We start from the raw sequence: 15,763 nt of genomic DNA on the forward strand, positions 1-15,763 counted from the left end.
TGAAATGTGAACATGATTTTAATCAATCATTCTTAGGTATTGGAACAAATCTCTACTGATCAAGACATATACAAAACATGAACCATATCCCCGAATATAACCATCAATACAATGTGCACATATACAGTGTTTGCTGTAATAGTCTTGGGGGTAATACCTTCAATGCAAAGTCAATATAGAAAGATACAAGACTGCTGGTCCATGCTCTGATATACAAATATATATATATATATATATCATATATACCCAACAAAAACATAGGAAAAGGATATATATGAAATGAATACAACTATCTACGAGAGGGGGGTCTTGTTCATATAGAGAACATACACGCTACATTGTCTGTACATATTGATACATTTTACATGAAATATTGATATTATGGTTGTGACCAAGTTCTGAACCTTGCCTAACCTACTGTCAGGCGGGGAGGGGGGGGGGAGGTTCAAAAAGGGCACATGCTTCCATTCCCCCCCCCCCGTTATGTGGACCTTTTCTTCTAGCTCATTTTGCTGAAATATTTTGTTACATGGGATAGTGCCTCCAAAAATGGTGGTGACCTTTAATTATTCTTCTTTTTTTTTATCATGATTTAATTGCCCCTGCTTCTGGTAAATCCTTGTTCTGCCCCTGCCTACAATGGCAAAGTATGTTTGCAAACAAGCTCCCCATATTCATTGAAGTTCTCATGAATATCAGTACATTGTTAAGGGTAATCTTTGAATTCCCCCTATTTATCAGGCAGACGAGGTAACTAGTGGTTGTTTCATAAAGCGGTAAGTTACGAGTGACTTTACAAACGAGTGGTGATCCTTTCTCGTGGTAAACGATTCACAATGCATTTCGGTTGGCATTGATTTAGTTCCTGAGAAAGGGTCACGAGTCGTTCGTAGAGTCGCTTGTAACTTGCAAACGGCTTTATGACACTTCCAGGGCCCTGTGGCATAAAAGTTACTATTATAGTAACTATGCCATCCAATGGTCACTTCCATGGCAACGACAATCAAGATACAATCAGAATCAAGGATTCGATGGGTGGATGTTTTATAAAGCTGTTGTTAAGTTATGCATGATTGGAACATGTTCTAAGGTGTCAAGTCAGCTATATAGAAATATATCATTAAGCACCAGAAAAGATTACTAGGCATGCGTAAATTAATTTGTAACCTACGGAAGGCTTTATGAAACACCCACCTGGATTACGGAAAAGGCAAATGAACAAAAAGTTTATCGTGATCAAAGGAACAACATTTCATGAATAAAATAGAGATTTTCTCTATTTGTTATAAGCCACTGACATCTAAGCACCCAATTGGCTCAAAGCAAAATAATGAAAATCACTAGTATTTCTTGCATGAAATAATCCTCTCTAAATCGCCATTCCTCGCATTGTAAACAATACACATGTAGCATCGCTGAATGGTGTACACAATATATCAGACATATTTACAACATGACGGATGGAATTTAAAAAAAAAAACATAGAGAATGCTTTATCAATTATTCACATACTTGCAACATCCAATAGAATAACAAAGAGTGATATGAAATCGATCATATCAACTGGTTCTTGGTCTTCGCTAGAATATCTCGCAGCAATGGTTACTAAGAATATATATCTTTGCTTTTTGCCAACTAATAAATGTTTCCATAGAGCATTTTCTTGAGCAGCAAAGAGCCAATTCCAGACAAATTTGCATTAAACGCAACTCCAAATTCAAGCCGAGTCCCAAATACACATAATTGATTGGATAAAAATGAAGTTGCGTTTGACGAAAACTCTCAGCAACGAGCCCCCCAGTTCAACAATTCTCAAAAATAGATCATAACCATAAGCACAATATCAAAATAAAAATTCTAATATCCACTAAATTAGTATTCATTTATGAATATCTCCTCTTTCCATTCTAATCTGTTTCTTCCTCATATTCTCCTAATATGCAGATTAAGTATCTGCGTGCAGTGATTTAAGGCAGCTACTATCAACTCAATTTGTCATACATGTAGAATACATTTAAAAATAAACACGCATTTCATAATTATGGTAATTATTATTCAATGATTAATATCGTGTGAGGTACATGTACATTGTGTGTTCAGGGTGATATTTATAAAGCAATTAGTAAGCTAGGCATGCCTTTGCGTAAGACTGGTGACATATTGTTGGTGCTTAATTTTTATCCTCATGACCTAATGAAGTTGAAATCTGATATTTTAGGGGTAAAACTTGGGCTGATAACGAGCATCTGAACATCTACATGCTTGCCTCTTTGCATTATAAGTTTGATCAGGGTCATGAGAAATTCACTAAAGTTTTGTTGAAAAAATTAGATATCTTATTTAACTTAGAACAGTTCACCAGTTGTACGCGACGCCATGCATACCTTACAATTTATAAAATAGCCCCTCGGTCTCTGCAATAAAGAACTTCAACTCATAGGACCATATTCTGAAGTCAGGTTTAACTTAGACCATGGTCTAACAAACTCTGTGCTAAAATTATGGGAAGCCAAAAGTGTCAAAATTGTTATTAAGTTGTATGTTTCTTGTGTTTACTGTGCTCTTTCCTGATTCTTCGATGGTGAAGGCAATCATCTATTTATACTTCCTAGACGATTATGAACGATTTGAGAGCCAAATGAGCTGAAATATGATATCTCTTCTGTTAGTGATTTATGTAACAATTGGCTATCCATAGTTAAACCACAACCTTTAACCCGAGTTTAAGTTAAACCCGACTGCAGAATACGGGCCATAAAGTCATGCATAAAGTTGAAACCAACCGGTACATGGTGTTCAGTCTATGCATCTGAAGATATTGTTACAAGCGAAACATGGCACGTCCAATTATGTTGCATTTATATGATCACTATTACAAGTTCCTCGGTTACAAAGACAATTTATACATACCCAAAGTTTCTAAAACAGTTTCTAGTCTACATGTATGAAGTTTCAATATATAAATTCATTAGTTCTCATTAAAATTTCCCATTCTTAAAACCATAAATTACTTTGATTATACACTTTATCACTTATTGAACATTTTCTAGAGGCAAATGACAGGGGCAACTGCAGGACGTGTACATGTAAGCAATGTCCCAAAATGGAACAAACATTTTCAATGCATGTTTGGTCATAATCTACATGTACATGGCACGCAGTCACTGTTTTCGTGGTATCTTCTTCACTGGATCCGTTCTATCTGCATGTAGCGCTTTGCTCGACAGGACCGTTGAATAAATTTTGATAAAAAAAGCAGCACTCAATATAAACAGGGAGGTGGAAATTTTGTGTACAACAAAGTATACATACTGTGTAGGTCCATCATAAAAGGACTTCCAAGTGGTAATACCCAATTTACGTTTGGTCTATAATGTGATTACTGTACATCCTGCCTATCGCACAATCTCCTTAAGGTGGCAAACAACAATCCAATCACATGATCATCATAGCATCTACAATTTTGCATAGCACAGAGTTATTACATCCACTCGCTCGGAGCGATCTTTCGCAAACGAGTACCGGCTACCGACAGTGAGTGAAGTTGCCATAGAAAGAATACATGCGATCATCCACCACAAAACAAACAATTAATTGCCAGGCAAGTTGTTATATAATTAGCCAAAATGGTAATCTGGGGAGTGTTTCATCAACATTTTTGTCCGACAAGTTGTCAGATCTGACATCTTTCCTTATGTTGATTGGCTAAGAAGCACTGTTACTATGGCAACTGTCGGATAAAATGGGACTTGTCGGATAAAACGTCTGACAAGTCCTTTCATGAAACGCTCCCCTGGTCTTCACAAATCAAATTTAGAAAATAAGGTTACCAGAAAAGCAACTCTTTTTCTCTATACTGTCAAAACAAGATACAAGAGTTTCTTTGCCACAGTTCCCCCCCCCCCCCTGACTGCTTGGAAGGGAAACCCACATCAGATTGCACGTTATGCAAGTATTATGCCTGAGTGAACTGCAGACCTGCCAACCTCTGGGAATGAAAAATTGTATTCTGTGATAAAAAAAAACTCACCAAAAAAGAGTATTTCATAATAAAATGCATGGCGCACTCGCTCATCTCGGCGCTCAAGCTGCATGCAAGCTAAAATGCGCACTACTCTTCCAGATGAAAAAAAAACAACATTGAAACATGTGTATATCTCACCCTGGTTTTAACAAAATGATTGAAAAAAAAACAAGTTACCTGAAATTACATTGATCTAATAACCATATTTGTGTAAGTTTTATGAAATAGAGACATATAGAGATGATTTTTCTCAATAAATTACGATTTGGTTGCAAAAACGTACTGGTTGGCAGGTCTGGAACTGCAAATGCTGAACTTCCATTTTCTCCTTATTCTCAGAAGCTCACGCTGAAATGAGCTGTACTTCTCTGTATTCTTATTTACCAATTTTGATAGGCTATATAGCATTTCACAGCTTGGGATCCTGCCTTTTCAACCTTGATGTAACTCTAATAATTCAATATGGGCAACTTATTGTGGATTTTAGGGTGGATGGCCACAGATGCGGACCGATAACGTGAGACAATGTTGAGTTGAATCACCGAGCCTTGCCCAGCACATATGAAAGACGACGAGGTAGCACATTACGAGGGCCATTCATTGTATGGCAACTACATGCACAGCTCTGCCGAGTAAATCTAAGACTGTTCTGGCAAAATGTTGGGCAAACCCGTATGGTAGATTTCCAGCTCCATGTGTATTTTTAGCTATCAAAATATGCACAAGTACCTAAGGTTTATTAGGAATTATGGTGACATGGATCCCCATCAAACGATTGGCTGAAATCTATCATGTGACCTATCGTTTATGTTTATAGGAATTTGCTAACGACTGGTATTAATGCCGGGTTCTATTGACCAGTCATGGTTTTGAAGGTGAGGATGGTCTATCAAATAACAAGGATCCAGGTAGCTATCTTTCGTAACACACATCATTTTACTCGGGCTATACAATAACTACACAAACACGTTACCTGTGAAACAGTCCAAACGAATAGAACTATTCCAAAGATACCTTGTGTGTGTGTGTTGTCCTCAATGATGTGTATTACATGTATAATAACCTAGAAACATACTAATGACAGGAAGGTACTACTTGTACAGGAATATTGAGAGGAAATTGACAGTTGAAAAACAGAAATCATTAATTTGCAAAAAAGTGATGTATTCAATCATTTTCTACCAAGCAAATCTATTAATTACCTGAAATGTAATTACAGCACGACCCGCTGAAGAACTTTTTTTGGAACTGAAGTGGCTACCCTGGGTAAATATGCAGTTATTATCATCATTGTTATTAATGCAAGTGTCTCATTAAGCTATATATGGTAGCGCAGTAAGCAGACATAATTTACTTGGTAGAAAAATACCAACATCACTTTCCTCAAATTTCACTCTTTTGGACCAAAGGACTTCTGTTTCTCAACCCCTGTCATATTGTTCTCTTAAAAAGAATTTATTCCTTCACTTCTTTTGTTTAAGTTGGTTAGAGAGCCAGTCTAATCCTTCGTAAAGTCCATCTCCAGAAGTAGCACAGGTTGCCTGGACGTACCAGGAACGATTGTTACGAAGCCGATTAAGGTTAAGCTTATCGGTAACCTCCGCAACCTGCATAGCATTAGGCAAGTCCTATAACATAATCAGAAAACAAATACATTAGAATATATAACAGATGATAACTAATCACAGATATTGATTTGAGTAAAATAATTTCTTAGATTTTTTTTCCTCTTAGGAAGATGATTGGACTCTCAGACAGAATATAAATTTAAAAAACTCAAAATTGTATTTGCCAATGGCATTCCATTTTGATCATTTTTATTTTAAAACATAAGAGTGCATGAGTATACATGAACATACAAAGTGAAGTAAGTTTAAAAGGGTTGACTTAAAGTCGCACTTTTGCGTGCCATATAAAGGCATCACCACATCGGTCAAATAATACAAAGAGGACGCACGCTATTAAAGTACTGCGTATTAATAAAAAAGATTCTGTTCCACATATTGCGCGTCAGCACTAAGCATAACATTAAATCATTCTTAACTTTTTGTGGAAAAAATACATTTTTGACAAAAAGAACAATCTTTCAAAGAAAAACAAGATTTTCGACTGCATGCAGTTGGAATTAATGCCTCTGCCACTGTCAGATTAAAAATATACATGCACACATCTAACTTCTAAACATTTGAAATGATGACCTCTACAACACTATAAACCGCCTACTATGGGCGCATCATGGTCTATTGGTTACGACTCTCATCTTTCAATCAGAGGGGCGTGGGTTCGAATCCCAGCCATGGCGTGTTTACCTTTACAAGAAATTTACCCACATTGTGCTGCACTCGACCCAGGTGAGGTGAATGGGTACCCGTTAGGATCTATTCCTTGAATGCTTTGGCGCATATATGGAAGCTCAGCTACAGCCGGGGTAATAATATGATACCAAGTATCAAGAGCAGTATGCAATTATAGTACATGTAGCTGCGCTATACAAATGGAACATATTATTATTATTACTGTGGACGGAGGCATAAAAAAACAAATTCTTGTTAAGTACCTAGCAAATTGGTGACCTCTTACCTGTTTGTTTGCAAAGATAAGTACCACTGCATCTCTCAAGTCATCCTCATTCAACATTCTAGTGAGCTCTTGATGGGCTTCTTCTATCCTTTCTCTGTCATTGCTGTCTACAACAAATATCAGACCTGGAAAGGAAAGGAAAATCATGATACTGTAAATTTTGCATATACCGACAATTCTCTCTTTCTCCCTCTCTGTTGCATCATACCTCTAACTCCTCCCTATCCATTCTCATTCCAATCACCCTTTAACTTCCATTTATTACATACATTTCTTAACCCCTCTTCCCGCCTACCCTCATCCTTTTCGTCTAATCACTTGTTTCCCTTGCAAGCATAACAAGCGGTTCCTTGACATTTGCTCCTGTGACAACTGCTCCACAATGAATTCACACAAAAGGAATGACCAACTTCAACCCAGGGCCCTGTCTTACAAGAAGTTACGATTAATCCAATCAAATGTAACTCTATGGAAATCCACCAGGGTCATAATTTTTTCTACAGGAAATTTGCACAAAGTCCTTGGTAAACACAGAAAAGCACAATGAATTTTCAAGAAAACAATGAATGCATGAATATGAATCATAGTTAGAAAATATTTTGAACAAACATGCATAATAGATGTTGATGTTGCTGGCCGTCCATAGTTGCGATTGATTGGATCAATCGCAACTCTTTGTAAGATGGGCCCCTGGATTAGATCCTATCCTAAATCTAAACATAAAACCCGAAATTGCAACCCTAACCCCATATCATATAGTCAAAATAAAGCCTGGAGCAACTGTCACCAGAGCAAATGTTGTGTCACCTACAATGTAACTATTCCCCTCTCTTATACATGTTGGCCCGTATTCTGAACTCGGGTTTAAATTAAACCCTGGTTTAAAGTTGTGGTTAAAGTATGGAGAGCCAATTGGGGCACAAATCCTCAACAGCACACATCCAATTTATTAACTCATATGACACCCAAATTGTCTGGGAATGATAACTGAAGTATTTTGAAGTATTTTTCATCATTATGAAAGCAAAAGGGAACAAATAGTAAACATAAGAAATATACAATATAAACAAAATGTTAGAAGTTTTGGCTTCCCATAATTTTAGCACAGAGTTAGACCGTGGTCTAAGTTAAACCTGACTTCAGAAAACGGGCCATTGGCTCAAAATTTCTCTCTCTTTCCACTTTGCTGTCTATATTCTTCTCGCTCCATCAGTCTTTCTTAGGCGTTCGCCACGTTTTGCTCGTCTTTCTTCTCCACATTTGTCTGCCCCAATTCTCTCCACACAAGTTAAAGATATCGATTTCAGAACATAAATAATATCAATATCATGATTTAATTTCTTGAATTTCTATCTTGAAGTGGAAATGAAATAATACTACCATCTCCCAAAGGCTCCTATACAAAATAAAAAAGTTGAGGGTGGGACACATCGCATCCCCCCCCCCCCCCCCCCACAAGGATCACTGCCCATTTACAGTATGTACATTTCTTACCTTGTGTGTTCTGGAAGTAATGCCTCCACAGTGGCCTGATCTTGTCTTGACCACCCACATCCCACACTGTGAAGCTTATATTCTTGTACTCCACAGTCTCTACGTTGAAACCTGCGAAATATCACACAAATTCAATACATTAAAAAGTCCTTGCACTGAATGATATTGATTTCTCATTGCATTAGTCTTTATTACGGTAGATCTGGGTCACTGAATCGTTCATTAAACAAGTAGAATTATGGCTCGGAGATTATCGAGCTGGATTTCTAACTTATCTTGCTTGAATTTATCAGCTTTTAACCAGGGTGCTACATAAGCAATTGCCCAATTGCCCGGGGCAAGTAAAGGTTAGAGTCGAGCAAGTGTTTTGAAGTAAAGACCAAAACTACTTGCCCGAATTGGGAAGCAAAATTCTCACAGTAGAGTGACCAAAATTAGGGTCGATATGATATGATATTGACCCTAATTTTAGTCATGGCAGGCAAGATAAAATCACTTTGGAAAAAGAAATGCAATAACAAGGTAGATCAGTTCATGTCAAAAGAGTGAAAAAGGCAAAACTTTCCTTTGAAGAGGTAAACTTTTTTTTTCCAAGGATTTTTTCAGGCAAGTGAAATAGATTTTGGGGCAAGTATATTCCAACTATTTAAAAATTTACTTGCCCGACTGGGCAAGTGCTTCTAAAAAGTTATGTAGCACCCTGTTGTAACATTAAAATATCAAATATTGAATATGTGTGCATCCATATTTAGTGTGTTTGTTCTCAGATTGTAATTACTCTGCAGGACCATTTGAGTTGTAGCACCGGCAAAAAAGGGATGAATGGTAGTAGTTGCAAACACACATGGCGGCGCGAATGTACATGTACATGTAAAAGGTATCATAATGTTACACGCCGATAAATTGAAACAAGAAAATTGAAGAAGTCGGGACTCAGGACTGCATGGTTGGTAATCTTATTTCCATAGCCCCTCTTCTACATATGAAACTTTCCTTAAACTGGTTAATTGTCAAAATATCTATGGATTTCTTGTGTATTTGTTTCCTTGGTCCACCGGTCTGCACAAAATACAACAGGCGACTTGCATTATCGGTTTTGATTCAGCCCTAGTCTACTATATTATATACATACAGACCAGGAGTTATTCGAATTCTACATGTAAAACAAACTGTTCAATTCCAAAATAAAGTTTCAACTTTCAAAACTGAAGATGATGATCCACAGTAGCTCATCATGTACCATGAGACCAATGACATCTCTCTTTTTTTTTTTTCTGTCATTTTTATTTTTCAATAGATAAATAATTGGTGTATCCACTCCACTGCCAAGAGAATATCATTCAAACGTAAAATCAATGTCGTATTCATACAGACCTATCGTGGGGATGGTTGTGACGATTTCTCCAAGCTTGAGTTTGTAGAGGATTGTGGTCTTTCCAGCAGCGTCCAAGCCCACCATCAATATTCTCATCTCCTTCTTGCCGAATAAACCACTGAACAATTTGGTGAAAACCCCACCCATGGTGAAGCTCAGTTTATATTGCCTTGGGGTCTAGATCGCGATAGTTGTTTCTCAGTTCCAATACTCACAGCCAACTGTTTACCTGCAGCAGTACATGTATATGAGAGAGTAAATAACACAATGCCAATATTCATTCTCATTTGATGAAATTGACAGACAATTTGACATCATCCCCCCCCCCCCCCCCCCCCCCCCCCCCCGTTCACCAGTAGAGGCGCACGGCCAATATGGGAGACTCTCTCCAATAGGGGAGACAATCTCCCACATTGGAGACTTGCTTTGCAAAAGGACAAAAGAAACAACACCAACAAAAGCATGATTTTTTCCACCCAAAATTTTGTCTCACTGAGGTCAGAAGCCCATTTGTTTTGTGTGTGATTGACAACAAAAATCCTTATCAAAAAAAAAGTAGACACTTTAAAGTAGACAGTGAAAAGGGGTAATTTCTCATGAGGAATCTGCTTATCACATTTTTATTTGCCGCCAAGGTAATCCTTTTGCAGCAAATGTAAACAAAGGATATTGGTCTCCAAAACTGGAGACTGTCTCTGAAATTGGATACCCAAATTCTTTACAAAAGTCTCTGATATTGGAGATAATCTCCCACATTGGAGACAGTCTCCAATATTGGCCGTGCGCTTCTACTGTTCACACACACACACACACACACAAACTATCCTAGACATTTTCATTAAAGAATAGGCATCTTTTTTATTATAATTTTTTAAGTCACAGCAAACATATTTTTTACTTCCATCTTCACCGCATCTCTTATTCTATATTTCATGCTATGTTTCTTTGGCAAAATTTTGTTATCAAGCCCTGGGGCCACCATCAAATCCGCCAGACCAAGTGAAAGCTTAAAATTAAGTCAATTTTCTTGTATTTATTCAGGGACTCAGTTTTAAGGGGAGTGAGAGCGATCACTCACTACCGCTCTCCTTGATCCATTTTTGGTAGAGCGATTTATCACTCGCCTCAGCGATTACTTAACAAGAGAGTGTCAGTCAATGATCATACTGATAGAGTCAACCTTGAAAACCTCATTCTCTGGCAAGGTTTGTAAATAACACTCAATTATATTGTAAGCAATAAACACACTTGCAAGAATTGCATTAAAAAGTTCAATGAGATAAATAGTGCATCGATCTACATCTGATTGTTTGTCTCCTTTGGTTGTGGGTTGTAACTTAGTGTACATTCCTCCATCCATATTGAAATCGGACAAGAGAGCTTCCCTTGTACATCAAAGAAGAGCTTTTTGTAGTGCTCCCCTTAATAAGTTTTAGGAGAGCTTTTTACTGCTCCCCTCATAATCATAAAACTGAGTCCCTGATTTATTGTACAAATTCACTATAGTATTGTCAGACCTAAACCAAATGAAATATATTGTTATTAATTTTGTGCAGAAAAGAATATACTTGTGACTCGACCCTTGCATGCACTTGTTTACTGCAACCACCCTGCCTATGGGGAATCTACATGTAGATCTACGCAGTACAAAATTCTTGGTTCTTGGTTACAAAAGTGATATTTAAGTAGTTTTGGTTACAAAGGGGTATTTCCATATGTTTGTGATTCATTTTTCATTAGAAACTTGGGATCTTTTTCTTCCTCTGCTTATATCAGAGATCAACAGTAGGGTGCTGCATAAGGAGTGTCCATCAGCAGTTAATGGTTACAGAGAGGATAGCGATGTAATACGGCTAATATGGAGTTTATAGAGGAAATTAAAAAATATGAAGCAAAATAAGCTCGTCATTTAGTTGGGAGGCGAGGTAAAGAGAGCATGGGATGTGAGTAACACAGCTGTTGTGAATGCATCTCTTTTTGTATCATAGAGGGAGTACTAGATTTCATCTGGCAGGCGTTTACTTATACATTTTCTTTTCTTAGCAGAAGTATCCGATTAGCATAAAAATGCTTGCGTGAGGAGTGTCTGAATTCCTAAACGATTCGGAATTCACTGACCGAGTTCGACACAGCACAGTACGGACGTCTTATTATCAACGCTTCGTCCACGTGTTAAACTCTATAGGCCTTATCGTAATAGATCTAGGTTTGGATTCGATGTTAAATATAAAATAATGGCGAATCAAGAAATTAACCTCGGGTTAAGCCACAAATTAAAGGCAGTTTCAGAAAATTCTACTCAATAATCTGGAGTCCCTTCGCCTTCTTGTAAGCAATGCTACAAAGGAAGCATTGGCTCGTTTAAAGATTGGGCTGGCTGTTTGATTATGTTGATTCTCGATACATTGCCCGGGTCAGCGGAGCTTCTACAACTAAAAAAGGGCGTCGGAGATGTCTTTCGAAAGGTAATAAGGTTCAATATGAATATAATTCTAGACGCCAGGAGGTGTTGGATAAGAAATTGGCCTTATTAGAGCAAGGTAAGCAGTGGGCGCAGCCCTTGCTTTGCTGAAGTAAGGTATTGCAGATATAACTAAAAGAAAGAAACATATCAGAAAAGCAGATGAATCTGAAGCAGGTTAGTGAGATAAAGATGAATGAAAATTCCAAACTAGGCTATTGCTTTTGAAATTTATGAACGGTTGTACATAATAGATATGGCCTTATGTTGTTAATGGAAGCTGTTCGTTTTTCAGCGGAATTACTTTATGACTTAATTATGGGAGATTAATCAAATAAATATATAGAGATCATTTTTATATTTTAGGTTGGTCCGCATTGGATGAATACTGATGAGGGAGAAAAGAATGAGGCAAGCTCAGGCTTGTGTAAATAGAAAGCGTAAGTTATTTCGTTCAACAAACAAGGGTTATATTGGGCAAGAATGTTGGAAATTTTCAAGGTTCTTCTACTACTTCCGACAACTTATTTCGTATACCCTTTGGGTCAAGAAATCGATATTCGCTTGGCAGTGTCGCCAACTTATATGTACAAAATAGTTGGCGCGGGTATGCAAGTTGCCTCAGACCACCGACGAACATTTTGCCTGTGGTAGACATGGGCAGTGGAGAAGTTGCCCAGGTATCAGGAAGCAAGATTCATCCTTCAGAGATAACAATGCTCAACAGAGTTAAATGATCCATTGATCATGGTCAAACTGAGCAAGGTAAATGTCAGTTTTGTTTTGTATTTGACGAAGTGTGGTATTTGAAAACTGAAGAGTAGAATGATCAGAAGCGCGTAGCAAAGGAATCTATTCTTGATTCTACCTAGTCCATAATTATATGTTAAGAAAAGATGTGTTATTTTGGTTGAATTCCACCTTTAACTAATGAACCTAGACATAGATATGACACAGATCAAACAATCTGGAATATATTGACTACTCCTGGTCCGTCAGCGGGCCCTTCTAAATTAAGAAATACAGAAACAGAGCATTGTTGAATTTGTTTCGGTTGGGAAACATCGAGTAACGTTAGTGTTGATTCGACAAGATGTGCAGGGTAGGAGGAAGAATTTTATTTGAGAAATTATGAGTATGATCAATGAAATTCAGAACCTTTGGTTAAAGGTAGATTGAATGCTTCCTTACAATTTGGAAATCAACTGATGCATCTCAATTTGTTGTAGATGTCAATGAACATGGTTACAAGTTACCTTACAATAAGATGATAAGTCAGCATTGACATCGATCCCGATTTCGTTTCTGAAGCCATTAACGAATTATTATTAAAAAGGGTTTGGTTGTTGAATCCACCACTGCACCCCATGATGTTACCCCCTTTCAGATTCAATTCAGAGTTCAGATATAAAAAGAGACTGATTCTTGGTTTACGTTATGTCAACTAACACTTGTGGAAGAACACTATTATACTTGAAGACTGGAATGTAGTCATGTCTTATTTAAAACAGGGAGATTTTGTGCTTTCCTTTGAACTTAAGCAAGGTTATCATCATTATTACATTTTTCAAGTGCATGAAAAATTGTAGGCTTTAGTTGGGATTTTGGTAGTGGTACAAGGTTTTTCTCTTTTTAGGTTTTGCCATTGGGTTGGCAACAGCTACCTTTGTTTTCATTACATGATTTAAGCCTATTGTTAATCATTGGCGTATAGAAATTGTATTTTCATTGTTTTGTATATAGATGATTGGGTCGTGCTGCTTTGATTCGTATGATACTATGGTCAAGACGGTGAAAAATGACTTACTTGAAGCAGGTTTGATACCAAATGTTGAGAAATATCTCAATGGACTCCTGTCCAGTGTTTGGATTGGTAAGGAATACCACGGGAAAGCAGAGTAGCTTATATAAAGATTACTGAAAGAAGGATGAAGGATCTTGAGTTATGTTCAGATTCATTTCAAGCAGAATTGCCTGAGGTTTCAGCACGAAAGATCGTAGTTATAGTTGGAAAGATACATTGTATCCAGTGTTTGGCACAGTTACTCAATTTAAAACCAGATTTATGCATCACGAAATCATCCGGAGGGTACATTGGGATAGGACATAATGTGATCAATAGTGATGATTAATATTCGTGTTCTTCTTCTGGAGAAGAATTTGCATATTCTTAACGTAAACATTATTTCTGCTTATTCCGTTCCACAGACTTTCATCTATTCTGATGCAAGTCCATCAGGCTGCGGGGCCTGGGTTTCTGAGTGCGCAGGCATGAAATGGGATGAGATTGGATTGAGTTTGAAATGGTTAAAAACTCCACTTGGAGAGAACTCAAGTCAGTAAGTATGACACTGCAAACAGTTGTATCTCACATGAGACATAAAACTGTCAAGGTCCTCTGTGATAATAAAGGAGTAGAATCGATTGTAAATAAAGGAAGTATGATTGCAGAAATGCATGAGATGAGTTTACACATCTTTGAGTTGTGTAAAAGAAACAACATTAGTCTTCACGTTCATTGGGCTCCCAGAGAGGAGAACCGTTTTGCAGATGCACTAAGTCGCATGATAGATTTTGATGATTGGGGTGTGTCAGATGAATTTTTCGGATTTTTGGACAAAATCTGGGGCCCTCACACTGTGGACAGATTTGCGGACGATTTTAATTTCAAAATTAAGAAGTTCAATTCTAAATATTGGTGTCCCCTTCTGGCCGTCTGCACCCTTCTGGCCGATTCTTTTCTCTGAACAAAGTGATTTTCGTTCCTTAATCTCTGAATACTTCAAATTGATAATCCTCAAGGAATTTTCGTTCAAGGCAGAAATAATAAAAAAAATAAAATAAAAAAAACAACAACAATTTTTGGGACAAAGAAATTCCAAAGCCCAGTCTTATGTCTACGCCTGAACGGTTTGTGAGAGATGGCTGTCATGAATGTTGGTATGTAATAAATCCATTTGATGGAGTTTAATTCAAAATTATACTGTTGGAATGCAACATGTAATTTTTACACGGCCGCATGGCAGATAGCTGCATAGCTAGGATCCACTTATGCTGCAGAGCAAAGAAGTGGTGATGGAAATTGGAGAATGTTATGATTATGTAAAAGGATAACCATCGTAAAGGTTGATAAGGAATTGATATGAGATTTCATTCTAAAATTAGTTATAATTTACTGGCGGCGGAGCTCAGAATGAAGAAATTGGTGATGATTAAAAACATTCAAAGTCTCAAAATTACAGAATTCTTGAGAATAAAATGTTTCAGAAAGTTTTTTGCAAGTGTTTTAAGGCAAAAATAAATATTTTCGCAAAGGAAATGAATCCCAAAGCTATTGTTTTGCTAAGCCTTCAAGACGATTGGAACGAATTATGATATGGAATTGTGATCTAATGAATTTCATACTGAAATTTTAGTGAAAATATAAAACCACCTGGTTTGAAGATAGCTGCATAGTTAATGTTTAATTTTGCTGTCATGGCTGTAAAACGTATTAGAAGTGATTAAATTTTGAGAATTTGATAAGAATGACTGAACTTGAGAATTTATCACAATTTGAATATATTGTGTTGAGATAAATATATACCAGCTTAAGTTTTGTTTAAATTTTCTTAAATCCAGAAATTCCCTTTATGAAGGATATGATATAACTTTGAACAAGGTCTTGACAGCTTCGAGAGCTGATAACACTATGAGTAAATACAACAGAGCGTTGAGTACCTGGAGAGATTAGTGGAAGCAAAATAAAGTAAATTCTGACACAGCAGAACCAAAAGATATTAGTCGCTATCTTATTCATTTGTATCAAAGAGAAGCTCCTTATTCGAGG

General features: G+C 37.1%; 1 protein-coding gene across 1 annotated transcript; it reads right to left on the minus strand.

The window, feature by feature from the left end:
- LOC129275002 (ADP-ribosylation factor 2) lies at window positions 1–9,778 on the minus strand. Its single transcript, XM_054911765.2, has 4 exons — window positions 9,473–9,778; window positions 8,099–8,209; window positions 6,605–6,729; window positions 1–5,652 (listed from the first exon to the last, which is right to left on the minus strand). The coding sequence occupies exons 1-4, from the start codon at window positions 9,618–9,620 to the stop codon at window positions 5,488–5,490; spliced, it is 549 nt and encodes a 182-aa protein (XP_054767740.2). The 5' UTR covers window positions 9,621–9,778; the 3' UTR covers window positions 1–5,487.
- Between the last annotated feature and the right edge of the window lie 5,985 nt (window positions 9,779–15,763).

This window comes from Lytechinus pictus, chromosome 13, assembly GCF_037042905.1.
Source record: "Lytechinus pictus isolate F3 Inbred chromosome 13, Lp3.0, whole genome shotgun sequence".
In the NCBI taxonomy this organism is placed as follows: Eukaryota; Metazoa; Echinodermata; class Echinoidea; order Temnopleuroida; family Toxopneustidae; genus Lytechinus; species Lytechinus pictus.